We start from the raw sequence: 27,605 nt of genomic DNA on the forward strand, positions 1-27,605 counted from the left end.
AGGTTTACCAATCCCTTGGCATATACCAGGCATTATGTGCTTTACATATTTTGCACTTTACATATTTTAGCTTATTTGATACTCAAGCCCCCTTCCAGTCCCTGTTATACATATGAAGACACAGATGCTCAGAGAGGTTATGAAACTTGCCTAAGTCTCAAAGAAACAGCAGAGCTGGGTCACAGCTAGAGCCTTAGCCACCTATGCCCTCACCAGTTAAGTAAGCCAGGGGGCAGATCTGCTTCCTGGATCATCACTACCATTTTTAACAATGGTAATAACATCACAAGTAAAGCAGACAACTAACTTTTTCTGATTTGTAAACTAAACAAACTTGATCTGGAAATTACAGAGAAAAGATAAGTATGAAGCTATACCTTACAACTTCTAGTACAACTACCATTAACTCTAACCACACTAAAATTATTTGAAGATATTCTATGAATGTAACATATGATACAAGATAATTTTCTACACCACAGAAAATCTCCCAGTAATCTTTTGGAAATCCGTTTGGGGAACATTTTCTGAGAGCTCTCCAGAAAAGAGACCAGTTTCCTACCCACAGGACAGCCTAAAGTCTCCAAGAACAAACTCCTCACTGTCTACTTTTGGGTTTTCTTGGTGTCTGTGTTATAAAACCCAACAATTTACTTTCCTTACTGAAGACTAGGGCAAAATTAGCCTTGACTTCCTCTTTCAAAACCAAAATTCACAGCTGTTTAGATGAACAAACCAAAGGGGAAAAAGAACCTTCTGGAGGAAATTTTCTGGGCAAGGATGCAACTTCCACTAGGACCATAATCTGTGACAAGTGAACATGCTGAAGCTGAATGGATACAAAACAAATTCCTCAGACCACAAAACTGTTTCACTGTTTCTTGTCTTCAATTTTTGTAACTAAGAAGACACAGTGAAAACTGAACTTTAATTAGAGAATTCAGAAAAAGGGAGACCACTGACTTATTATAAATGTAAGCTACCTTTTACTGCAAGTAGATGCCCTACTTAAATTAGGCACACTTTAGATTTTTAGATAAAAGGCAAGCATACAATGCAGGGGTATTGGCCTGCCCCACCTCGATGGCTGCTAACATGCCCACAGACATAGGGGACTGGTGGTTCCAGGGGCTGAGCTCTCTACCACAGGATTTGCCCTTGGGAAGACTGTTGCTGCAAAGGAGAGGCTAGGCCTCCCTATAATTGTGCCTAAGAGCCTCCTCCCGAATGCCTCTTTGTTGCTCAGATGTGGCGCTCTCTCTCTAGCTAAGCCAACTTGAAAGGTGAAATCACTGCCCACCCCTCCACGTGGGATCAGACACCCAGGGGAGTGAATCTCCCTGGCAACGTGGAATATGACTCCCAGGGAGGAATGTAGACCCGGCATTGTGGGATGGAGAACATCTTCTTGACAAAAAGGGGGATGTGAAAGGAAATGAAATAAACTTCAGTGGCAGAGAGATTCCAAAAGGAGCCGAGAGGTTACTCTGCTGGGCACTCTTACGCACACTTTAGACAACCCTTTTTAGGTTCCAAAGAATTGGGGTAGCTGGTGGTGGATACCTGAAACTATCAAACTACAACCCAGAACCCATGAATCTCGAAGACAGTTGTATAAAAATGTAGCTTATGAGGGGTGACAATGGGATTGGGAAAGCCATAAGGACCACACTCCCCTTTGTCTAGTTTATGGATGGATGAGTAGAAAAACAGGGGAAGGAAACAAACAAACAAACAAAGGCACCCAGTGTTCTTTTTTACTTTAATTGCTCTTTTTCTTTCTTTTTTAATTATTATTCTTGTTATTTGTGTGTGTGTGGTAATGAAGGTGTCAGGGATTGATTTTGGTGATGAATGTACAACTATGTAATGGTACTGTGAACAATCGAATGTACGATTTGTTTTGTATGACTGCGTAGTATGTGAATATGTCTCAATAAAATGAACATCTAAAAAAAAAAAAGTAAGCATACAGAAGTCATTTCCAGGCATACTATTTTTGTTTAAACAGAGGAACTAAATTCTGCTTCAGAAAAAGCAAAAATGAACATGGCTGTCATCCCAACAAAATTGTACTTAAAAGAAGTATTTTAAGAAGTTCTTTAAAAACTATATTTAATTAAATAAGGAGGTTTAGTGGAAGATCAAGAAAACGGCTATCTTGGTGGATAGTTTTGTTTTGTTTTTGTTTTTGCATTCTCTTAGGAGAGAGGAAACCTTAGATCAGACAAGTCTATAAGATCCTGTGTCCAGGCTCTTCTACTCTACAATCCTTCTATAGTCAGTTTTTCTCTCTTCCTTAGAATATTAAATTCATTTTCCACAAAATAAGTACATTCAAAAGAAACCTGGCCCAGTAGGTAGATAAAAGTAAAAGGGTCAGCATGAGAAAAAGCTATCCTGTCATTACAATCCCCAAGCTACAAAACTATTCTGGGGGTGAATAAAAAAACATTTGACAGTATGATGACTAAACTAATTGTTCTTTTTAAAAAAAAAAAAAAAATCTGAATTCCTTAAATAAACTTTTGGAAACTTTCTTAAAAACAATTAATTGTCATATCTTCTGACATTTGGGATAGCCTGTTATTGTCCCCAAAATGGAGTCCACTTTTCAAAAATTTTCAGTCTTCAACTGATTTCAGATCCTTTGCATATTTTAGGAAATTTGTGTCTTGTTTTGGACAGCCTTTTTTTTTTTTTTTTTTTTTTTCACAAATGGCAGACAAAAACTAGCTTATACCCACATTTATTGCCAGTTCAGATTTCTCCAGCAAGCCTCCATGGCTTCCTCTTTTATTTGTTGTTCTTATACTTGAGAAATTAAGTACAGAATTTTCCTAAAGCCATGACACAATCTCCCCCTCAGCTATGGCCTTTGGTAAACTTTCTTAGTGCTGCTGAGCCCTCAGGAGTGCACTTCACTTTACCTTTCCATTCACAAACATCAGTATTCAGCTCATAATTTAATTTACAGTTTTAAGCTATGATCTGATCTTTTTCCCCTTAGCATTTTCCTTTTCTCAGATCTTTTTTCCCTTTAGTTGATAGAACTCACTTTTAACCCAAATCTTACTGTATTCTCATAAAGAAGTTGCTTTCGTGGAAATCATGAAATATATCAAACTCTGCTTTATTACATGAGAATGTGAGGGTCTGCTATGTGGCCAGGGCTAAAAAAAAATTCGTAAGTTAAAAAGAAGTATAATACAGTGCCTGTCCAAAGCTACAAACTGAAGGCTTGTAGCCATTAAACAATTAGCAAATGAGACAGTATTATATAAAATAAAATTCATGCTATCCGGAACCTTTGGAGGACTAGACATTTTGGAAAAGTATGCATTCTAGATAAGCTATTGTTTATCCTTATAATTAACAAAAATTATATTTCAATCATTTTGGGATATATTTATATTTTTCTACCTGCATTAAAGGCTATATTGAACATAATTTAACTTTTAAATGATGGCTGAGTCACAATAACATAAATTACAGCCTTAAACTACATTACAATGATACTTGGGGGCCTAACCAGGGGTGTGGGACTATATACATACATATTTATATATATAATCTATATATATAATGATTTCAAATTCATGGGATTTGAATTTTTATTCAAAAATTATGAACTATGATAGATGTTTATTACTTTTTCTGTTTCTTACTTTTTCAATCTGTCTGTCAAATAGGCATATCACATTACTATAAACTCTGTAAGGAAACAGAGCATTTATTTGGGAGAAACTAATTTTGATAGAATAACCACTATGTGCCAGATCTGAGATAAAATTTTGCACAGTATCTAGCAATTGACATGGCACAAAGTAAATGATGGGTGAGTGAGGGTTGAAAAGCCACGAACTTTATAACAACTTTTCTTTTCTAGTGGAAGTTCTCTTCGCTGACTTTCTGATACTTGGGTATATTCTCAATAGATGCAGATTACTATATGTAAATATTATACTGATAGGCCAAAGCAATAAACTAAATGCTAGCCAAGCAAAGTACGAGTCGATGAGTTACTGTAAATGATGTGATCCAAAGAAGTAGAACATTGGCAGATCTTAAATATATTAGGGTCATCAGGAAGGGCTTTATGATGTTAAGATGTAAGAGCTAGTATATAAAAGAAAAGGATGAGTGAAAGATGAGGGCATTTTGTAGCTTAAGAATAAGCACAAAGCCTTTGTAGAATGGGGGGGTGGTGTTACAAACAGATGAACATACATAAAAACGCACAATCTGAAACACTTAACCACTTGCAACAGTAAGTCCCTATTTCCTGCCTGCCAGCTTTATTTGGTCACTCAAACAGCTGGACAGATGTAGGTCTGCAGATGGCATTACTATTGGGGTGGGAGTTGGCAGTGAATACAAAGCCCAAATCTGAAGCTATGATTCCAGAGCTGTGATTAAATAACCCAGGGACCTTGAAGTGGGGGGCAGGGTGGAAGGGTACCCACCCTCTTCTATTTCCAAATCTAAAGAGGGAGGACATGCTGATCTAGGGATTATTTAAATGCAGGCTCTCATTTCCTCAGAAATCTTTCAGTATTAATCACAGCCACTTCTGAGACAGTCACAATTAATGACATACCCAGGGCCTGCAGATCCTCTTTGACCCTAGGAACCACAAGGATGAGGGGCTGGGGCAACATTTAGGCCTTCTACCGTCTTAACAACAGACAATGGAGCAAGTCAGGAGTCAGCTCTCTTATTCAAGGGAATGGAGATACCACCCACCCTGTATCACAGAGACTGGACACATTACCTTGAGGCTCAAAGTAAAAACATTTACTCAACAGACATTTCTTAGTCTTGCTAAGCAACAAGGCAGCTACATCCTCAGCAGAATTCAGCAGCTCCTGAGTAAGAGCACTAAGAGTGACTTGCCCTATAATTGAAGGCAGGAGATACATGAAAGTTTCTGGCTTCAGCAGTATATGCTGGGACTCAAGGTATCTCTGGCAAGCATCCAAATGCTACATCATTCCATTCATTAGAGGCAAACACCCCCCCAAACTTGTATAGTCTTTCCTTCATCTCCTAGGCACAAGAACTGCAAATTATCAAAGTAAACCAGGTGTGTTATGTACCCCATTAAAGCCATGTTCTTTTAATCCAATCTTGGGGGGGGCAGACCTAATATGGGAGGGACCTTTTGATTAGATTATTTCCATGGAGATGTGACCCTGCCCACTCAATTGGGTCTTAATTGGTTTACTGGAGTCCTTAAGAAAGCTGACACAGAGACACTTAGAGAGAAAATGCCCAGAGATATTTTGGAGACAGCTGTTGAAACCAGAAACAGGAGAGCAGCTAAGAGATGAAATCCAGAGAAGAGAGGTCCCCCCAGACTCTTAGAGAAAAACACCCTGGGAGAAACAAGCAAGGACACACAGTTGCTGAGAGAGAAGCCAAGACAGAAGCCCAGACATTTTGGAGAAAGCAACAGAAACCAGAAGCTAACTCTGGGAGAGGCCCAGCAGACTTTGGCCATGTGCCTTCTCATGTGACAGAGGAACTCCAGATGCCATTGGCCTTTCTTCAGAGAAGGTATCATCCTATTGATGCCTTAATTGGGACATTTTCATGGCCTTAGAACTGTAAATTTGTGAACTAATAAATCCCAATTGAAAAAGCCAATCCATTTCTGATATTTTGCATTCCAGCAGCTTTAGCAAACCAGAACACTAGGTAAGATTCAAAATCAAATTCATGCATTCAGTGTACATTTATTGAGCACCTATGCATTGTCACGTACTGACCTAGGTACTGAAAGACAAACAAAGGAAAGATTTAGCCCACCTACCTCCTCCTCCTAGTGCCCTACTAGTACCAAATTAGTCTTCTTTCCACTTTTGTGCTTCTAATCATGGTGTGCCCACCTAGAATGCTCTCACCAGACGTCACCTATTCAAATCCTCAAATGCTTCAAGGCCAGCCGCAGCCCCCTCCTTTCCTGGTCAGCCTTCCCTGACCCTCATTCATCCCAAAGTGATCTCTTCTCTCTCTTAACTACTAACCATTACAGAGAGTACCACTGTCAATTTATTCAGAAACTTATTGTCCTCCAATTGATGTTTTTATTTACTCAACAAACATTCAGTACCTACAGTGTGTCGGCATTGTTCTAAGGGCTGGGTAGGTAGTCACAAACAGTACTGGTTTTTGCCTCCCCAAATGAAGCTCCCGGGTAGACTTCTTATATTGCCTTTTTTTTTTTTTTTAAATAAATCCTCCTGCTTAGAGGATCCTTGGTACTTAATACCTTACCAGGTATTAAAGCCTTGGGTTTCTTTGGCCCAAGGTTACTCAAGTCGAAGTTACATAAATTAATGGGGAACAAAAGCTAACAAAGTCGTTTCTAAATGAACTTCCACTTCTTAAAAACCTCAACAGAAAAAGGAAGGAAAAGAAAACAGGCTATGAAAGCTGAACCAACAAATTTTACTCACACTGACAAAGCACCACCAATCCCCCCTCCAAGCCATATAAAAGTGACCTTTTTCCCCTCAATCCTCACAGCTCCAGATCCAAGTGTTTATTTTAGCAACAGACCTTAGAAAAGTTTAAAACACCCCTCAACAAACCTTATATTTATTTCTTGATTAATAAACCTCCTGAAGAATGCTGCATATGCCACTTACACTAATCCAAAGAGGTTCAGTACAAGGAACTAGAATTTGAGCTTCAAACACAAGAACACTCTAACGTGACAAACACAGAGACAATTTACTATCAACAAAGCCAGGGAAAGTTCCAAGTTCCTAAGAGAAGGGAACAGATAGAATTTCCTCCGAGAAGTCGCGAGATTCTACAAAGCGTGGGAATTTCAGCAGGAGGTGAGGGAGATTTAAAAAAATTATATATATATATATACATATTTGCTTTACGGTGGTTTGTGAGATACGACAGTTGGCACCCTATAGCAGGCGAGGGTAAAGCCGAGCTGTGCCATGCGGCGGAGGCTGCCACCTTGGGCACTCCCACCATTCTTCGCAGTCGGGTCAGAACTGAGATGAGCAGAACCCCGCGCCGCGCGGACCGGGACCCGCCCCCACCCCTCCAGATCCCTGCCCCAGGACAACCCGCAAGCCCATCCGCCCGGGTCTCAGGAGCCCCGACCTCTCTAGGTCCCAGGAGACGGGCATGGGAGAGGGGGTCTCGAGACGGCGGCCCGGCTCGAATGCTACTCACCTGAGCAAACTGGAGAGGGGATGGCTCGAGGAGCCCAGGCCGCTGCCGCCACCGCCGCCGCCACCGCCGCCGCTCCCGGAGCCGCTGCTGCCCCCGAAGCCTGAGGAGAGCCGCTTCCCGGACAGTAGCTTCTCCACGGCCGGGAGGTGCCCGGTGCGCGCCGCCTCTAGCAGCTCCTGCTCCTTCCCCATCCCCAGGGCCGGCCCCCCCTGGACCCTGCCCCCGGGCCGCCGCCCGAGCCCGCCCTGACTCCCAAACTTTCTGTCTCCGGGCAACGCACCCCCCAAACCGGCCGGGGACACCACCCCCCCTCAACCCCCCGCTTTTTCCCCACGCGCGCGTCACTTCCGGGAGCTGGCGTCAAGCGTCACCGCGCCCCTCGCCCCGCCCCCTTGCCCACCTAGCTGGGCGGGGCTCAGGGAGGCAGGCGCAGGTGTTTGGGGCGGGTATCAAGAGGACCTCGCTGTGCAGAGACCAGCCAGGAAGGGTCAGGGCCAGCGCCGTGTGGGTCTCCGCTGCCCAGGTGGAAGGGGACAAATGGACCCACCTGTACGCGCCTCCCGAAGCGCCCTCCCTCCTCAAAAGGTTTTGGGAGCCCACTGGAAAGGAAATACGGTAATTCATCCAGGCAGTGTAGAAACAAAGAAAGAAATATGGTAACGCGCACCTACATTTCCAAATTCATTCTTGCAGCACACATAAATTAAATATCTAATGGGTGTGGGGACCTGGTGATACAGAGATGAAAAAAAAATGTGCTTACCTCCTATAACTCAATGTGCTGAAGGAGACAAGAGAGGAATATTAAAAAATAGATATATCTTCACCTCTTCATCCTCTCAATCCCTGAAATGGCTCATTAGAGTAAAATGTTCAAAGGAGACACATAACACACAGCGGTAGCATTGTTTCCTCTTAACTTTTGATGAGATTAACCGAACTAACATAAAAACTTACGTTTGTGAAACCAGCCCGGATCTTGAATTCTGGGGAGTCTGAAAAACCATTGAGTAGGCACTATGCCTGTTTTGTTCAGTGGTACCTAAAACCGTTGCTGGTTCAAAGTAGGCGCTAAGAAAATGGATTGGATAAATTCTGCTCAAGTTACATGAATGAGTTCATGGTTTTTTTTTTAGGTTCATGCGGAATAGAAGGGAAATGCTGGCAGCTCAACGTAAAAGACAGGTCTCTGTTTAAATGAAACGTACGAGGTTGAGTTCCCGCTTGAAAGTTTAACAGACGAAGGCAGCCGCATCCAACGATGCGGGCATACAAAGGAATTGAGTTTTCACCCCTGTACCCCAACTTTTCCTCTAAGGGAGGGGGTTAGGAAAGGAATTAACTGACATTGCATTTTTAGAAAGGCAGAAAGGATAAAGAAGTCCTTCACAAATGCTGGCTCTTCCAGGGCAGAGAATCCGCACCCCCAATTTTTCCTCTCACCATTACCACCAACTCGGAGCGTAAAAACGAAGTCCTGAAGTCTTTCACGTGCGCCTCAAAATGATCCTTCCGAGGAGCGGTAGAAGTGACGTCATCTCCACGCGGCGACAGGAAGTAAACTCGTGTGCTGTAGTGTTGCGCGGGTCCCTGGCTCCTGGTCTGACAGCGCCGCGATCTCGTGTCACAGTAATGGAAAATGCCTGTGAATCGCCCACAGACAAAGGTGGAGAGGCTAGGGAGTCGGATGAATCGACCGCCGTTCCCTTGGGCTCCGGGGCCACCGACACAGACGTAATCCGGGAGGAAGCTGACGGGGACGGAGATGGGGACTTGAAAGAAGTCTGGACGGAGGATAGCGAGGTAAAGAGAGATGTGTTGATGACGCCGGAGCAGTAGCCCGGAATTTGGTTCCTAACTATTCGCCAGGCTTCTTGGTTGGTTCCTCCCAAGCTACGAGAACTTAAATACACGACTCCTTTAGATCTGCAATCGTGGAGGGGAAAAAAAAATGTGTTTGTTCGGTTCGAGGCCTGAAGAACTGGGTTAATATTTTTAATCCCTGCTCTTAGGGATTAAGCTACTTCTAAGGGAATTTAAAATAGCTTTTTGGATTCCCTGGTGAGGAAATTGGGATCCAATAAGGCTTAGTGTGAGAGCCAGTACTAGAACCAAGAGTTCTCCACCATTGACTTGGTACCTCTTCCACTGCAATACGGTTCCTCTTAGAGGTTGCGTGAACATAAATTTTGTCTCTGTATGTGGCAAATGCGATCGGATCCGTTCTTTCAGAACACAGAGGTGCATCAAAACATATAAAGTAATAACTTTTAGATATAAAGAAAAATGTGACAAAATAATTTAAGAAGCCCTTAAAACAAATTTGAATAAGAATTAGCTTTGTCCAATAGAGCACACGTTACACATAGAACTTGGCACCCAACAGAGGACACAGATTCTTCTCTTTTTTTGATGCTTCTGAAACACTTTAAAAAATCGATCAATGTACCAGACCACAAAGAAAAAATATAAATTCTTAAAATTAGAAATCATGATAGGCCACATTCTGTTAGTACAATGCAATAAAATCTGAAGTTAACAACAAAAAAGATTCCCCTCCTTTCGTTTCCCCTTCTTCCCCTCCCCACCAAATAAACAAACCATTTGGACATTTCAAACTGTTTTCTGCATTGCCCTTGTCAAGGTGAACACTGTACATCAAATCCAATGGGATTTGACCAAAGACTTATTTAGAGAAAAATTCCTAGCCTTAATTATTTTTATTAACAAACAAGAGATATTGAAAATAAGGACCCAACTCAAGAAACCAGAAAAAATAAATAAATAAATAAACCAGAAGAATGTAGGAACAAGGAGTTAATAAGGATAAAAGTAGATGTTAATGAAATAGCACTTAAAAAACACAAGAGACAATGAGACTGTGGTGCACAGAGGCCTTTGGACTGCCCTGAACCCCACTACATCATGTGGACATAGCCTGCTCCCCCCATTTTCCTCATGGTGCCATGTGTTTAAGATCTAGCCAGTTAGTGTCAAATGAAGGTTATTCTGATTTTTATTTGAATGTATTTAAAAGTGTACTTTGTGGGTTTTTTTGACGGGCAGGACTTGATACTGTTCTAATTCAGAAAGCCAATTTTTGATGTGCTTTTGTATACCCATAATATAAAATACTCTAAAACAATATGTCCTGCTATAATCTAATTTGGAATTACTAGGTTCTGATAGTGTATTGATGAAAATCAAAGTATTTGCCAAGAAATGAAATGCATAAACAGAAAGGAAAGGGGTATTGGAAATATTTTCTGTTTTGAGATAGATACCCATTTGGCATAGGTAGCATGGCATAATAGGAAAGATTGGTTTTATATGAGAGGAAAACACTTTGGTTAAAAATGGAAGGGAAAAGAGAGAGAGAAATATTCATCCTGCAATTTGGCCTAGATACAATTTCATTACATTTTTGAATCCTATTGAATGGTGGCTTAGATGACATGTAGACAAAACCTCTAAGTGACTTTTCAATATGTGCTTCTAAAAATCTGTGCTTAAGGCATGAAAAAGAAGAAAACGGGAAAGCTATACCCATTTGCCATAATAAATGCATCAGAGTTTTTGTTTTTGTTTTTGTTTTGAATCAAATGTTTCATTACAAAAAATGATGGAGGCCAGAAACTATTTTCAGACTTACTAGGACCCTATAATGCATTTTTACAAATAACAAAGTGATAGAAAGTACTTGAAAAGGCTCTCACTTTTTCTCTTTCTAAGGAAAACTGTTCTCTTTCTACTTGGTGCAATAATTTTGAAAATTTAAGTTTAGAAGGTCAAAAATACTTTTCACAGGAAATGATCATAGAACTAAAAATAGTTTTTAAGGAAACCAGCTACACAGGGCAACCACCTTGCTCTTAAAAAAAATTAAGTGCCAAAAGGCTAAATCATTGGCATATAGGAAATAAAATATAAAGTATACATTATAATTTCTGAGCCAGTATTATTGAAACAGGATAAAAGTTACTAAAAATCTTAAATAGATTATATGCAATGTCTGCTAGTGCTACAAGTCTAAATATTTTTCTTAAACCTTTCAGAAATGCCAATTTTAATTATACATGCCACACTGTATGATGAGAGATATTGCTTTATGAATGATTCAAAATAATATATTTTCATTTAAATCTTAAGTTGCATTTCATCAAATGTGAATTTGTAATTTGCAAGTGAAATCACATTACCAGCAATAGACAGTTTGGTTAAATACTTTATTAAGGAACAATCACCAGTTCCATAAATAACTTTAAAATTATCAAAACATTGGTAAACGAGTAATCACATATTTGATTTCTTTTAATACTTTTTTAATCCTGTAAAGAAGGTTTTTTATAAGCATTCTTTTTATTAATCAGTCATAATATGGCAAAATGTGTAGTTGCTGTTTCTGAAAAGTGTTCCAAACTCTGCATCCAGAGATATGAAAAATTCTTATAGAATTTTGTAATAAGTATACATGTTGGGTTAAAGAAATTTTATAGTCTTGTTGGAGTGCCATGAAATTAATACTTGCAATCCAGATTGCTGTAGTTGACACTTTTTCTCTGTGTTTCAAATCAGGTGTATACCATTTGTATGAGACCACCACAGAATGAATTATCCGAAGTCCATTGATTTTAATATGTGTTTTGGTTTGTAAACAAATTATAGTAATTTCTTGCACATTTTTGGAAATTAATTGTTTAAGAATTTATGTATCTGTTTCTAGATACAGTGTGTAAATAAAAAATTCACACAAAAGAAGAGAGAGAGACAATGAGACTAAGACCTGGTTATTTGAAATGTAAACGCACAACACTGCAAAATAAGAAAGAGGTTATAAGCACTAATATGGAGATCTTTAAAATCATAAGAAAATAATGTTCAGGCCGAACAAATTTGAATATCTCAGAAAAACAGATGATTTTCTAGGAAAACATATATCACCAAAATTTAAGCCCAAGGAGGTTAGAAAACAGTACCAGGAGAAGAAATTGAAAAGGCTGTCAAAGATATACTATCTTCATTCCTACCCCGACCCCCACTCCACTCCCATAGTCCTGTATGAGTTTAAGTTCAAGTTCCTCTTTAAGGGGAACAGTGGTTAAATCCGATTAGTGAATTTTATTATATCCTTAGAGTCTATTTTAAGTTGGAGAGGATAATGTTTGGATTTTTTTTTTTTAATTAAACAGATTCTTACTGAACATCTGGCATGAGTAAGACTGCTAAATGCTTATGGGGGAAGGGAGGTAAATAAGAAACAAATCTATCTTCATAAAGTTTTCAGTCTAGTAAAGTGATAAATAAATATTTGCGCGATACCATAGAATTGAAGAATAGAAAAAAAGGGGGACTACTTGTGGAAGCAGCTAACTTAAATGTTCCCAATGGAAAGTTGTTTTAATGAGAATAGGGGCCTCCTTTTTAATATTGTTTCCACATGGAATCATCAGCAGTGAAGAGATCTATCAACCTAAAGGCAGAAGAGCAGGTTGGATTGGGAGGACCTTGCTGACATCCCTCTACAGAATGAGGTCAAGAGAGTAGACCCAGGGGAGAATGGATTCTGGAGGAGAGTGGTTTTCATGATCCTTTGCATTTCATTACTCTCATAAACATACTGGAGCTATGATCATAGCTAAACTGGTTTTCTTTTTTCTTTCACTGATTTTCTTTTTTCCACAACTATAAACTTCCTTTAGGAGAGATACTATGTCTAACATTTGTTGGTACAGGCAGTGCCTAGAACCAAAAAACTACTCAATAAGTAGATTTGTTGTGTTGTTGTCATGAAGACAATGTCTTCTTACCTTGACCAAGCATTGACAGTAGGCCAAGTATCTAATAGGATTTCTTTTATCTTCTCAGCTCAAGAGTCAGGACACCTCAGATTTAACAGCAGTTGAAAGGGAAGACTCATCATTACTTACTCCGGCAGCCAAAAAAATGAAAATAGATACCAAAGAAAAGAAAGAGAAGAAGCAGAAAGTTGATGAAGATGAAATTCAGAAGATGCAGTAAGTCACTTTCTGATCTTTCCCCATTTCAAGGCTCTAACTTGACCATGCAAAATTAATAACTTTTTCTTGGCCTCTATTTTTTTTTTCTTTTTTAAACTTAAAAGAAAATAAAGCAATGAATACATTGTATTACATTATAGAAAAATATAAATAAAAAGAAAAAATAGTACCTTACCACCAAGAGATAAGCACTATTAATATTTTGATGGATATTCTCCAAGATATTTTGTGAACATATATATTGGTAAATAAAATAATTTTCAAAAGTTTCAAAAGTGTTAAATACTGTTTTGTAACTGCTTTTTTTTTTTTTTTTTTTTTTACATTATATATGGTGAAGGTTTTCAATGTCAGTAATTATACATCTAGGTCATAACTTTCTTCAGAATGGAAATAACTTTAAGTTTTCTGATTGTAAAAGGAGTATGGGCTCATTGCAGGTAATTTAGAGAATATAGAAAAAATAATCACCCATTATCACACCACCCAGAGTTTACCCTGGGTATATACTTGGGTACAGTATTTGGGTATATTCGTTTTTAGATTTTTTTTTGGGGGGGGGGGTTGATATGTAAACTACAGATACAAATTTTTTCATGTCATTAAATATGCCCATAAATCACCATTTTTAATGGCTCCATTTTATTCTATTATGTGGGGGGGATGAACCATAATGTAACCAATTCCTGTGACTGCTGTTTTTGTTTTTGTTTTTTTTTCCCTCTTGACAATATTATGCTGAGTATCTCTGGTCACATCTTTGCATACTTTTCCATTTAGTTCCTAAGATAAAATCCTAGGAGCACAATTGCTAATTGGAACAGTAAGAACATTTTCAGAGGTCTTTCATACTTATTTCCAAATTCCTCTCCAAAAAGGTTGTTCCCATTCACACTCAGCCAGCATGTATGAGTTTGTGTCCCCATACTCTCACTAATATCATTCTTTTTAATAATTATCTTATTTATTAAAAATATTATCTTGTAAATTTATAAATTTGGTTTCTTTAGTATAGTGAAGGTTCTTGTTTTTCCTCTATATTTATTGGCCATTGGTATTTTTGTAAATTTCCTGCTCATGTCCTTTGCTTATTTTTTAAAATTAAGAGTATTAATCCCTTTCCATATGTTTTGGAAATATCTTTCCCCTAAAACTGTTAATCTTGAAAACTATTGGTTTGAATGTAAATTTATATATTAAGTTTTTACCACCAATCTGAGATGCAGTATCATAGAATTTTGGAGAGTCTAATGCTGAAAACACAGGCTTATGTAATATTATACAGTGACCCAACATTATTGTTTAAGTTTTGATCTTAATGAAGGAAGAAAGGAAGTTGTGTCACACTTTTTTTCTCATTAGTAGAAACGGTGTTTAATCTCCATTCCTTATAAGTACAAAGTATGATGCCATTGTCCCCTTGAGAATTCATTATTTTTTTAAAATTGTCTAAGACTTGCTTTTATTCACATAACAATGTATCTTAAGCATTCAGTCTTACAAGCTAACTTCATTACCTGAATCTTTCTTTAGAATCCTGGTTTCTTCTTTTTCTGAGGAACAGCTGAACCGTTATGAAATGTATCGCCGGTCAGCTTTCCCTAAGGCAGCCATTAAAAGGGTAAGAATGGACCACACATTTCATTTCCATTTTATGTTAGAATTGAACTAGCTTCAAGAGCTATGTCTGCTGGCATTTTGAAGTGAGGTGTTAGGCAAGTTGGTGGTCATTTACTTGGGAAAATAAAAATAACATGTCCCTTTATTATCTGAGGTAGGGTCTCAACATATAGAATAGGTCCTTACACACCTGAAACCTTATTTGAAGTCTCAAATGTCAGCATACAGCCTTTAGTAAATAGTGTTTCAGTGCAAAGCTCTTTTATGGGTAGTATGTTCCAAAGCCAACCCTTGACTATCTTAATCACAGTGTCTATGTTTTCTTTCAAGTTGATCCAATCCATCACTGGCACCTCTGTGTCTCAGAATGTTGTTATTGCCATGTCTGGTATTTCCAAGGTCTTCGTCGGGGAGGTGGTAGAAGAAGGTGAGTGGTGTTGGTACAAATACTGGATTGAACCTGTGCTGTTCTTATTTTCAAGAATACCTACATTAAGGGACTTATTTAAGCTCCTGTGGAAGGGTCCATTGCACTACAAGTTGACCAAGTGGGGAGCCTTGTATTCAGGAGAGCATGACCATTAATCCTGGAAAGTTTCCATACTGAGGGGCAAGGAAGCATCTAGGAAACACCCTTCCCTGATTCCTGTCCTTATCCCAAGCTGACTCAGAAGCAGCATTTGTATTTTCCTCCAGTGGACCTTGCTCATTTCTCTGCCACAAGGAGAGCAATGATACAAGAAAAGCAATCACTAGGGCTTACCGGTGTATGGTGAGGAGTGGTTCCTGATGTTGTGACCCCTGGGTATTGCCCCCTCTGTCAAGTAAGAAGCCTGGCCCACTGCTGATCTCTGGCCAGATAATTTTTTTTTTTTTTTTTTAAGTAGGAGGTATGTTTAAAACTGTTGCTTATGGTTAAGCCTGATATGGAATGTTATGCTAAAGCTAACATATGTTTTTTAGCATCCTCCTAAGAAGGGAAACTCTTACATCCTTAGCAAATATAAGAAGGGTTAATGAGAATCACAGAACTCAAAAGGAGAATGAAAATTAAGAAACTCTTGTGTGATAATGGAACTTTCTCTTTGTCCTCTCTTTAGCACTGGATGTGTGTGAGAAGTGGGGAGAAATGCCACCACTACAACCCAAGCATATGAGGGAGGCTGTTCGGAGGCTAAAGTCAAAGGGGCAGATCCCTAACTCAAAGCACAAAAAAATCATCTTCTTCTAGGCCAGGGACTAGAAAGGACTATTACTGAAGGAAGAAGTACTGGTTCCAGATTTCCCATCACATGAGACTTTCTGCACTGGTGCTTCAGTATCTCAGTCCACCAAGAATGATTTTAATATCTTCCTCAAAACTCTGATATTCATCACACCTAGAGGAAGGTATGCAGCCTGTTTCATACTTGCCTTGACTAAATACTGGGACCTCTCAGGGCATTGTGAGACATTTAACTGTTTCTTGGCTAGTTTGAAGAATGCATGAGCCTTGCACATTCTCTGGACAGGGAGCTGCTTTCAGAGAGAGTAAACCCTTCCAAGAGATTTTTCATGGTTTCACATTGAAGCCTGAAGTTGCTAAGATTTAGATTGTTCCTTATGCCTGGTTTTAAGTAGATTAAACAACCAGAAACTTTTGACTCATGAATGATATTCTACCATGAACTGCACAGTAGTGGAATAGTTTGTCTTTGTGAACATTTGAGATTCTCCTATGGATTTTGGTGAGTGATCATTAAACTGTTTTCCAACTTGCCATATGTGTACTTATTGTCTGTTGCTGGTTGGAATGGGAAGGAGAAGTTCATCATTATTTTTGGTGTCAGAGTAAAACTGGCTTGGCTTTTTGGTGAAATTTCAAGCCCTTCCTGTTTTCTACTAGAACCATTAAAATTATATCTCATAAAAGTGCATTTAAAGCACAATTTAAAACAATGTAAAAGGACATATATTTCAGATTCCACTAAAGAGACATGCCACAACCAATATTGTTTAATAAGTTTAATTTGCTTTTTTTCAGGTGGTTCACAGAACCAGTACACTCCAGGTTTGATTAGATATTGCAACATTGAAATTTCCCAATACTGACCAGGATTCCAGTTCATCAAATACATTCTCATTGTTTTCCACCAATAGAGGGCAATAGAGTGACCTTTTCTTGACAGTGATTAGCAGTAATAAGGCTACTGGATTTAATTGGCAATCCCCAGGAAGCCTTTTCTATCATTCAGTGTCATCAGAAGGGCTCTGAAGCTTTCCCAAGCTTGTCCTAGTAAAGATTCCAATTCAGTTTAACACCCAGAGTGGAAGAAACAGCTTGGACTCATGAAATTGGGCTAATCTGCCTTTAATATCTTACATATCAAAACTCATGACTTTCCACATACATTTAGCCAATGGAGAAGACATTTCAGTGGAGCATTCCACAAAGAAATGCTGTAAGACTCAGACTACATCTTGATCAAAAACTAACAAACCAACAAAAAATATGGTCTCTCAGCTCCAGCACGAATTTTTTAAACTGGAGGAACTATACCTATTATAGTTAGAAGTACTGAATAAGACTGAAATTTTCATGGGAGGAAGATCACATCCTAAGTCTGGCCAAAAGCCTCACTGTTACATAGAGGTTCTCCATCCGTGCTTCCCCTTGTGCATGTTGTAAGAGGTGAATGGGCACATCTCTTTTCTAGCAAAAGGTAGGGGAAGCAATGAGGTAAAGGTCCGAGGGCCTGAAAGGATGATGCAACGTAACAGATTCTCTCTGAAACACTTAATAATGACTATGGTAAATCAAGGCAACAACACAACTTTTAGTGCTCCAATAACCAAATGGCATCCTACTAGCTTGAGAACAAAATTCAGTTGTTTCTATGGTTTTGTGATTTTACTGTAACTAATTTTAGAAGTTTAGGCAAGTATTAAATATGAAAAAAACAACTTTGGTTTAATGATCTGGAATAGAAAGTTCCCATATTATGGCAGTACTTCAAACTACCTTCTTTCCACTATCCCCCAAAACTAGCCTGAGAGGAAACTAACATAAATGAGTTAAACGGAGGCATTTATGTTATGGGGTGTCTATGGGGAGATGTTATTTCTCTCTTATATATTCCAAACGCAGAAAGTACTTTCAGGACCAAGAAAAAGGGGGCATAAAAGTTGAGACCCACAGCAAAATGAGGATCAGACTACATATACAGTAAAAAAGGAGGCATCACATGAATAGAACCTATTCTTTTTGTCTTAAGTCACAGAAACTAGGTTAATTATTCCAGTGAGTTGAAAACAGAACTCAATGAGATTGATAACCATTCCTGCGAAACAGCTAGAGAGGATTTAAATTCTAGTCCATATGTGCTAAAGCATATTCTCAGTATATACATGTAAACAGGAAATCTGGACAATCATAGATAATACGTAGTTGTAAATGCTTCCCAGCTGAAATGGTAATGTGCAGCAGCTGAAGTCTTTCAGAGATAGTAGTGCTATCACCCCGAGCATTTTCTTGAGGTATTGTCATTTCTTGTCCACAGAGAATTGCAACTCTGAGGCAGAAATTGTAAGCAGTCCAAAGGGGCCGTCACTATTTTTTCCTTCCATTATTTTCCTTGATACGTATCCTGAGGACTACCAACCAGTTCACAGTTCCTCATTATGAAAAAGTTTTCCTTCCCCCAATGAACAGGAGTGTGAAGGTATACAAGATGACTTTTACCAAACTCCCATGGGATAATGACCCCTACCACATTTCTTGAGAGAGGATTTCAAGAAACTATGGCCAAAGCTGCTACATAAGGAAAGTAATAAGTTCTAGGACTCCATTTGTCACATGAACAAGAGCTACGAATTCCAGAGAGTCCAGAATTCTGAGCTCTGGCCACTAAGAGATTAGCCTTAATGCTCACTGGTTTTGTTTCTACCGCCTTCCACCAAACACCAGCTTTAGGTAAAGGTACATCAAACAATGCCTATTGGTAGAGGGAAGTGGTAGTCAAGGGAGGAGGGGAAGGGAAGAGAATCAGAGTGTGATTTTAAACCAATTCAGGTGAGCCTGAGGCTACCCTATTTTTGGGTTTTAGGATTTCCCCATCACAACCCCTAGAATTACAAATGCCATACTTGAGAGGACCAGTGATCCATTCAGTTCAGCATTCTGTCTTTGAAAGAAGCACTAAAGGGGGAGGGAGGGTTGTGGAGGGACACAGTCACCCTCTCAGTTGTGTATCACCAAATACCTCTAGTTTTCTACAATTTCTCTCTGGGAGGCCATTGTACAGAGATTCCTCTTAAACCTACCACACCCATGTATCGTCTCTGCTGGCATCACTTCTTGGACAACAAGCTCCATAAGTTTCTGATTCACTATGCCACATGCATTCTTTTAACTAAGGCTATGAGGTAGAGCCCTAGAGTCAGTATTTCAGGACCTAGTGAACATGTCCTTGCTCCTGATTGAATATGTGATCAAACATTCAACCTCAGCTTTCGTCTTCCCAGAATCTAGTCCACATTTCAAAGATGTGTCCTCATGTGGAAATACCTCTGCCCCCCGATAACTTTTGCTCTTCTCTAGACCTTGCCCCGTCACTTTATGTTTCATAAATAAGATCACCAGAAAAGCACGGGCATTTTGATTAAGACATAACCACAGTTTTGAATGAGGTGGTGTTTTCTGTGCTGTCTCCCAAGTGCCCTTCCTAATGATGCCTAGAAGGCTTTTGGCCATAGCAGCACATTGACCCCTCCTCCCTCTTCAGTAATGCTTCAGTTTCTTTCCTGAGTTCTAACAGAGTTCACCGCCTTATCATAAACACGTTACCTTCTACTTTCTTATGCTGAACCCCATATATCACTTTTCTTAGTATTCACAGCCCTGCTTGTGATCATCCTGCAGTTTTTTGTTTTGTTTTTTTAAATCTCATTTGACTTTTCACTGCTTAGAAAAAGTGACTTTAATTTTTTTTAAATCTTAAATAAATTTGAACCAAGCATTGATCTTTAGGAATCTTCCTGTTAGCATTCTCCTTCCAGAAAGATGTTTTTTTTGTTTCTAAGTCACTAAGTTGTTTCCTAAATATGACAAAATATTTGCACAATCCCATAATAACTGTGTTTTTAAAATTGCCTTAGTGAAGAACCTGGACAAAAGCTCTTTAAAACCTGAACAAATTAGAGCTAGTGCCTTCTTGAATACATGTTTTTTTTTATCCTCAAAAAACTGGTGTATACAAGTCAAGCATGATATCCCATAAAAGGTAAAAAATAAACCATTTTACCTTTCCTTCAATAGGCCATGTGTGATTTAGACTTTAGTGACACAATTAAATCACTATTTTACCACATTGCCAAGTCAAGGTGAGTCATCTGATGAACTTCTGTCCAATCAACACAGCTTGAAGTATACCACAGAGCACTATGGATGGAGGTAGATGGTTGGTGAAGAATCATGTAGGAAAAAAAGATCTTTTGTAAGACAGAAAGCAAACCTAGCCAGATTAAAGGGTTTTGTCTGGGTTTTTGTTTTGTTTTGTTTTGTTTAACTTAAGTCAAAAGTACATGATTTTAAAAAGCCACAGTGGGGGGGGGGGGGGCGGCGGGTGAAAGGCAACAGGTTGAGATGTTTAAAATATTTCCAACCCCCAAACCACCAAGTGCTGAGAAGAGCACTGGTAGAAAGTCACAATGCTGGGAAAGCGGATGTGCCAGGGCCCCAGGGAAAGAGAGGGACTAATCTCAGGTGTGTCTGTGAAGGAGAGGCTGGACTCTAGGCAGGGGAACGGGTTTCAGAATCAAGACCCCCAATTATCCCTACCACAGCATGTCTTCAATTCAACCCAACTTTGAATGAATATTTTTTCTTGATTTAAATTTCAAATACATCATGTTATAAAAGGGGATGATACTATAATTTTGCCCTTGTTTACTTTCTACCACAGCATCACAATGATGAAGGGATAAAAGAAAGGAAGCTTAACCCTGAAAAATTTGACAGTAATATCAGCCAAGAGGATATGAACTTGATTCCCTTTCCAAAAAGGCGGGATCCAGGTCCCCTTATTTTTGTGCCTCTCCTGGTGCCCTGCTTTGCTGGGCTATTTCCTATTCTACTCCACTACTAAGGCCAAAACTCAGGCCAATGCCTGTTCAGGTCTGCTACAGGAAGCTCTGGGACTTATAATCTTTGGTGGCTCTGTGGGTGACTGAGGAGGTGGGTACTTTCCCCTTTTCACACAGGTTGTGGAGGAAGCAATGTCTCTGCCATGAAACCAAGAGGTGAAATGGCTCTATAATGCCCAGAAGATTCCACCTAGCATAGAGGGCTGAAAGGCTTTATACAGGCGAGAAATGATGCTTGAGCCACGCACAAAGCTGCCCTCAATTTCCTAGGAAGTGGTCATGTTTTGCCTGTCCTCCATCCAAGTTAGAACAGATAATAGAAAGTACACCTTCAAAGAGTAAGTTCGGCACTCCCCAGTCTCTGGCATCCTTAGGCAGACTTAGTTGACACTGGATGGTGCCTTCTGTCCTAGGCGGTGCTATTGCTGGTGATCTCTCTCCGTGGCACAGACAGCTGAGGTGATGCTGTCAGAGCTCAAAGAGGGGGTTATATTTTCTAATCTCCTGAAGAAGTTTTTCCTTATCCTGGTTGGCATTAGCCAATGCTTGTTTGGTTTCTATAAGTTCCTTTTGTAGGATGGGCAGTTCTTTCACCTGAGGAATAGTAAGTAGTTCCCAGTTAATGAATGAAATACGGTTACCACCACCTTGCAGCAATAGCCAGTAAAGGGATCAGGGAGGAAGAATTCATGCAGAAAAATCTACAAGTTAGGTCAATGACCATGAAAACCTGGATCTTTCCTAAGAACCTAATCCCCTCTCCAGAGTTCATCAGTTACAGGGAAAGCAAAAGGTGGGATATGTGATCAGCAACCATTCACTTCCTGACTTGCAGCCTCTATTCAGCACTACCAGAAGCTGCTGATAAGTGACAGAAGCCCAAACCACCCAAATGTATACAGCACAAACAACCTTTTCAGCCCTTGGGGTTTTACTAACTTCCAAGATTACAGCCCCTAGGGGGTTTATGAGAAGGCACTGTTCAGTTAGGTCCTCACCTGCTGTCCAAAAGCCTCCACCGTGGGTACCAGAAACAACTGTTCTTTTGGGGGCTGCCTCTTCTCACTTTTAGGTACTTCTTTAGGTGGTCTGTCCTCAGCAGCAGCTGGAAAATAAGTGAAGGTTCTAAGCCACAAACTGCTGCCAACACCCAGACAATTTCGAGTTGTCACCTATTCTCTCATAGGAGAGAAGAGGCAGAGAATCCAGGAGACCCAACAAGTCGGACTCACCACCTATGTGGAAAATACCATCATCACTCCTCTTCAGCACAATGTGCTCCATGGCCAGAGTGATGGGGATAGGGCCTGGGGACGTCGGATAGACAGGTGGGATGTCATCCTGCAAGAAGAGAAGGAAACCACCTGATGCCCCCAAACAGCTCAGAGCAATTTAGATAACACAACCCATCCTGTTACAGTTCAACTTGAAGCACTTTTACATTATAATTTCTCCATATATTCTTGCAAAGTATGAGGGGCAAAACTGAGTTTTTCCATTCTAGAGATAGTGAAACTGAGGCTCAGATAACCTAATGGCTTGCACTGGTCATGCTGCAAGCCAAAGGCAAGGCTGGGGTTACAGATCAGGTCTCCCCACTTTTGACAGCAAGACACATTTATATAGTACTACAACACTAACAAAGAATGCTAGTGTGCAATTCCTTAATCCTCACCACATTTTACCAGAACAAGAGAAGAGGTTAGCAGGACAAGAGAAGAGGTCAACGGTTGCCAGTGTTAGAATTCCTTCTCTTACAAAGTTCAAAGGCAAAAAACCAAAGGTTCCTCTCACCTTCAATGTGATTCTGGAGTTCAGGAGCTCAATCTGCATGGGAACTATCACTGGAATCTCCTCATCCTCTAAGAAAGGCCCCAAGCTATTGAGCACTGAAGTGAACAGCTCTAGGTCACAGCCACGAAGCAAGAAATGCAAGAAGCCATTCTGTATGGCCAGGGGGGAGTGAACAGCTGCACCAGGCCCCACCTCAAAGCGAAGGCCCACAGCTGGACTGACGTGGCCAGTATTCAAAGTTGAGGATTCCTGAAAGCTTGTGTCTTTGAGAGAAGAGAAGGAAAGAAAAATGTTAATTAATACCAGGGACTGTTCTAAACATTTTACATGTATTTAATACTCATAACAACCCTGTGCCAAAAGTATTACCATCATTCCCATCCTATATATGAAGGAACCAAGGTAAAGAGAATAACTTGCCCAAAGTTACACAACTAGTAAGTAACAAGGCTACAATTTAAACCCAGGCAGTCTGACTGCAGAGTCCATTAGCTTAGCCACTTGGCTATGCCTCTTGAGGTGTAAAGGAGATGAAGGAGCAATAAAAAGCTGGCCTTGCTGAGAATCTGAGGTGCTAGGCTAACAGCCAAAGGAAAGCTCTTAAAACATAGGCCCCTAAACTCTGCTAAATTTGAATGTCTCTTCCTTTCTCAAAGTCTTGGTCTCATCTCTCTGATAGAGCCAAGCAGGAGCTATGCTAACCTCCCCAAAATTCCATAAAGAACAATCTCAGGTATAGCCAAGGATATGCAACAACTTATACACTTATGAGACTATAAATTGGTACAGCCACTTTGGAAAACAAATAGCATTATCTAGTAAAGTTGAAGCTATATCTACCCTGATGACTTGGAAATTATAACCTCAGGAATATAACCTTGGGGAACTCTTGAATCTGTGTACCAGGAGACATTTATAAGGTTGCTCACAGCAACACTATTTGAAATGGCAAAAAACTAGAAACAACCTAAATATTTATTCAGAATACTTTGAAAAAGTAAGTAGTGGTAATGGGTACAAGAGTTCTTTTAGGAATAATGTAAATGTTCTAAAATCTGATTGTGGTACACAACTCTGTAAATTTACTACAAAATTATTGAACAATTAAAATGAGTGGATTTATAGTATATAAATAATACCTCAATAAAGCTGTGTATTGTATACTTATACAATAAAATATTATATAGCAGTGAAAATGAATGAAATATTGCTAACTCAACTAAAAAGAACTTCAAGAATATCATGTTAAGGCAAAGAAGCAAGTCACAAATGAATAGAAATTATGATTCTCTTTAGATAAATTTTAAAACCTGCAAAGCTAAATAATACATTGATACAAATATATGTGTAAAATTGCAAAGTAAAGCAAGGTAATGAAAACAAATCTCAGGATTGTGATTACCGTGAACAGTTGAAGGACAGAGGAAGGATCAGGAGATAGGCTCCCAAGGACTTCAAAGGTAATGGTAATGTTCTATTTATTAAACTAGGCAGTAAGTACTTGGGTTTATTGTATTGCTATTTTTTACACTTTATGTATATTTTATAAGCATTCTTAGTATCAACTCCATATTTTAAAAAGTAATTTTTTAAACAAAGCACATAACACAAGCCCAGATTTTATGTTAGCAGCCACAAAAATGAAGGAGACACTGTTCTCATGTATAAGCATAAGGAGCAACTGGGAAATAACAATGGAGAATGGCCTAGCAAAAGCACAGCCCCAGAAAGAGCTCTGGGGAACTCCTTGCAAGAAGGAGACTTCATTGGGGTTCTTTCTCTTCCTAATGGTTGCTTGAGAGAAGGGCCAACGACTTAACACTAGGGAACTGCCTTTAGAGCCCAGTGATAGGAGCAAGTTAAACTATGGCTGCACCAGATAAATTCCACCAGCTCACCTGGGCAGTGTCCATGCAGGAATTGCCAGAGTCCCATGGTGCCCAGCTGCTGAAGGGTCAGTTCCTCTGCTTGCAGGGCCACAGTCAGGTCCTCGCCATGTACCTCAAGCCCAAATGACACCTCATTCACCTTCAGGACCAGAACTGAGACCTGTAAAAGGAGACTCTCTAAGTTGAGTCCCAGGCTTCCAGCCCAGACCCTACCCTCTGTAGAGAAGAAAGTACAATAGCTCACCAGGTGAAGACTGAGGTCTGCCCCACTGGGTGAGACTGAACTGTTGGCCTCTGGTGATCCCTGTCCATAATTATCCACAACAGGGCTCCCTTCAACAGCAGCATCTCCCAAGACATTTGGAAGAGAACCTGGTGGGAGAGATTCTGGACCAGATTCTGCATGAGAAAGGTGACAAAAGGGTTCAAAAGTCAAGAAGTTCTGTTCAAATCCAACCTCTAGAAACAGTGAGAACTGTAAAATCAAAACATTTATGAAATTTATGAGACAACTGGAAATTTGAATACTAACTGGATATTTGATAAACTTAAGGAATCACTGTTAATTTTTAAAATGTGATGATGGGATTTGATCACATATTTTTAAAGTCTGAATCTGCACACTTAAAATATTTATGAATAAAATGATATGATGTTTGGGATTCACTTCAAAATAATATAGTTGGAAGTGAAGTGAAGAGGAATGTATATGAAACAAGAATGGCCATGAGTTCTTAATAGTTGAAGCTAGGTGATAGGTATTTGGGGGTTATTATTTGATTATGGGTACATTTATACATATTTGATATTTTCTCTAAGAAGTTAAAAAATAGTAATAAAAACATAGGTACCCACCACCTGGCTTAAGAAATAGTGCATTTTTAAATCATTATTTTCATTTAGACACTCTTCAGAGACCATTTAACAGTTTCTCTTTCAATAAACTGAAAAAAAAAAATGAAAAAAAAAAACTAACTTCCAGAGGTGATTGATAGAATTCCTTCAAAGTTACTTGTTTTATCAGCAGAAAAAAAGTTCCTAGTTATTTCCAACAAAAAAATTCATAGGTAGGAAACAAACAAAAAACAGACAACAAACACACACACCATTGACACCAACCACACAACTAATCCTATGGCCACAGCTACAGGGCTATAGGACTAGTGCTCTCTCCTTTGGTCAGTCTTTTTCCGTGATAAAGGTTAAGTGCTGACCAGTAACTTAGAATATATGGGGATAATGCTGGAGCCACAAATCTGTTAAGATTTCTTTCTTTGTTTTCTTTTGTTTTGGTTAAGAAAATGTTTATTTTTTCAACTCTCAGCTCCTCTTAAATCCAGCCAGTCTGAATGAAGGCAGCAGAGAGAACACTTTCTACACTTCTGCAATTGCTTGGCTCTGCTTCCACATACCAGATTCCAAGAGCATCACAAAGCTATCGCTGCCATCACTGTCCACTGAAATCTGGTCTTCAGGGCCACTGTTATCCAAGGAGACACCATCAAATGACTGCTGAGATACCGTCCTTTTCATTGAAAAAAATCGGAGTCGGGCAGCACCTCCACTCACTGGGGCGGCCATCCCCTCGTCTATCTTGGCTATGGGTTCCCTGTTTAAAAAACAAAAACAAAAACAAAAAACAAAAACATGACTTAGGACATGTTTGTTCCCACCCCCTCGCAATACCTTCTCTCTTCAGTCACACAGTTAATGTGAACATACGCCTTGACTTTACCTGCTATAAAGACATCATGTTTTCAAATCACTGGCCTTTCTGAATCCTCTTATTCCAGCATCTCAAACTGCATAAGGAGCCTCTCCCATAACATTAAATGTAAAGGTTATTCAAGGTCATCCCAACCACAGAAGGGACCAGCTACCAACAGCACTGGTGTTAAATGAACAGCACCTAAAGCCACCCACATTCACTCCACAAGTATTTACTGCATAATTTCTGTACACAAAACACCATACTAGGCACAAGCCAGGGATGGCGGGTGGTAAGACAGCCCCCATCTTCAAAGAACTTATCATCTATCAGGAAAGAGAAGACATATGTAAATAACATTGTATGGTAGTAAGTCACACACACATACAAGAGGCAAACAGAGGCTCAGGCCAAAGGCTAGGCAACATCAAAGAGGGGAAAGGAGGAGGGGGAGAAGATCAGGATGGCTTTGTGGAAAGAGATGGCATTTAAGGTGGTCCTTAAAGGACCATGGAAGGAAGAGATAGGGAAGAGGGCATTTTATGAGCAAGGAACAACACGAGCAAAGGCATGGAGCCCAGAAAACAAAAAGTACCTTTGGAGACAAGTAGTTCAGTCCGGCTTAAGCTTAGGTTTTGTTGGGGAGAGCAATGGAAGATAAAGTTAGAAAGGCATAACATAGTGAAAAGAAACCTTTAAAAACCTTTTAATCCTACCCTACCATTTTACAGATGAAGAAACTGAACCAAGGTCACAGTTAAAGGTGGAATTAACAAAAACCCAACTCCTAACTTCCAGCTAAGTACTTTTTTCACTTTACCACATGGGTTGCAGTCAGATTATAGAGAACCCTGAATAAAAGATTACATTTGAAAATGCTTTGAGAACTGTAAAGTGGCATATAGACAGATCATAAAAATTCATTATGCCACATGAGTAGTTCAAACTAAATTCAGTGGGTATAAGGAAGATGTCTGAAAGTTTTGGAGTGAGGAAATAACAAGATCACACCTGTGTTTTAGTAAGTTTCATCTGGCTTTTTTAAAAGAATCTAGAGAGGAAACACCCTCCAATGGGGAAATCATGTAATAGTTTACTAAAAATAGTCCGCATGTGGAGGCCAACAAGAAAAACTGATGTGAGATCCCTGGAAGTGTTCTTGAAGTGTGGTCCCGGTAGGGTCATCACCTCAGCTGGGGACTCATTAGAAATGCAAATTCTCAGGCCCCATCTCAAACTACCAAGGGTGGG

General features: G+C 39.5%; 3 protein-coding genes across 9 annotated transcripts in view; 1 reads left to right on the forward strand and 2 right to left on the reverse strand.

The window, feature by feature from the left end:
* Positions 1-7,412, reverse strand: part of ANKS1A (ankyrin repeat and sterile alpha motif domain containing 1A) — a 240,219-nt gene extending 232,807 nt beyond the window's left edge. For all 3 annotated transcript variants that reach the window (XM_037843766.1, XM_037843767.1, XM_037843765.1), the window contains exon 1: positions 7,204-7,412. In XM_037843766.1, coding sequence (XP_037699694.1) covers positions 7,204-7,394 — 191 coding nt within the window. In that variant the 5' untranslated portion in view covers positions 7,395-7,412. The remainder of the gene's footprint in view (positions 1-7,203) is intronic.
* Positions 7,413-8,659: 1,247 nt separating this feature from the next.
* TAF11 (TATA-box binding protein associated factor 11) lies at positions 8,660-16,599 on the forward strand. 2 transcript variants are annotated; one of them, XM_037843272.1, is made up of 5 exons: positions 8,661-9,006; positions 13,069-13,217; positions 14,754-14,841; positions 15,171-15,267; positions 15,941-16,599. In XM_037843272.1, exons 1-5 carry the CDS (start codon positions 8,707-8,709, stop codon positions 16,069-16,071), a joined length of 765 nt encoding a protein of 254 aa, XP_037699200.1. In that variant the 5' UTR covers positions 8,661-8,706; the 3' UTR covers positions 16,072-16,599. The 2 variants fall into 2 exon arrangements, with proteins under 2 accessions (XP_037699201.1, XP_037699200.1); XM_037843273.1 differs by lacking the exon at positions 15,171-15,267 and having other exon boundaries at positions 8,660-9,006; positions 15,941-15,997.
* Positions 16,600-16,829: 230 nt separating this feature from the next.
* Positions 16,830-27,605, reverse strand: part of UHRF1BP1 (UHRF1 binding protein 1) — a 95,089-nt gene continuing 84,313 nt past the window's right edge. For all 4 annotated transcript variants that reach the window (XM_037843466.1, XM_037843464.1, XM_037843465.1 and 1 more), the window contains 7 exons: positions 26,059-26,255; positions 24,891-25,045; positions 24,656-24,806; positions 22,758-23,020; positions 22,196-22,304; positions 21,962-22,068; positions 16,830-21,557 (listed from right to left, as the gene is read on the reverse strand). In XM_037843466.1, coding sequence (XP_037699394.1) covers positions 21,432-21,557; positions 21,962-22,068; positions 22,196-22,304; positions 22,758-23,020; positions 24,656-24,806; positions 24,891-25,045; positions 26,059-26,255 — 1,108 coding nt within the window. In that variant the 3' untranslated portion in view covers positions 16,830-21,431. The remainder of the gene's footprint in view (positions 21,558-21,961; positions 22,069-22,195; positions 22,305-22,757; positions 23,021-24,655; positions 24,807-24,890; positions 25,046-26,058; positions 26,256-27,605) is intronic.

This window comes from Choloepus didactylus, chromosome 7, assembly GCF_015220235.1.
Source record: "Choloepus didactylus isolate mChoDid1 chromosome 7, mChoDid1.pri, whole genome shotgun sequence".
NCBI classification, from domain to species: Eukaryota; Metazoa; Chordata; class Mammalia; order Pilosa; family Megalonychidae; genus Choloepus; species Choloepus didactylus.

Coding starts and splice junctions, on each gene's coding strand:
- TAF11 (XM_037843272.1), top strand. CDS start 8,707: ATGATCCTTCCGAGGAGCGGTAGAAGTGACGTCATCTCCACGCGGCGA. Junction 9,007..13,068: donor TCTGGACGGAGGATAGCGAG/GTAAAGAGAGAT, acceptor TTATCTTCTCAG/CTCAAGAGTCAGGACACCTC. Junction 14,842..15,170: donor CTAAGGCAGCCATTAAAAGG/GTAAGAATGGAC, acceptor TTTTCTTTCAAG/TTGATCCAATCCATCACTGG.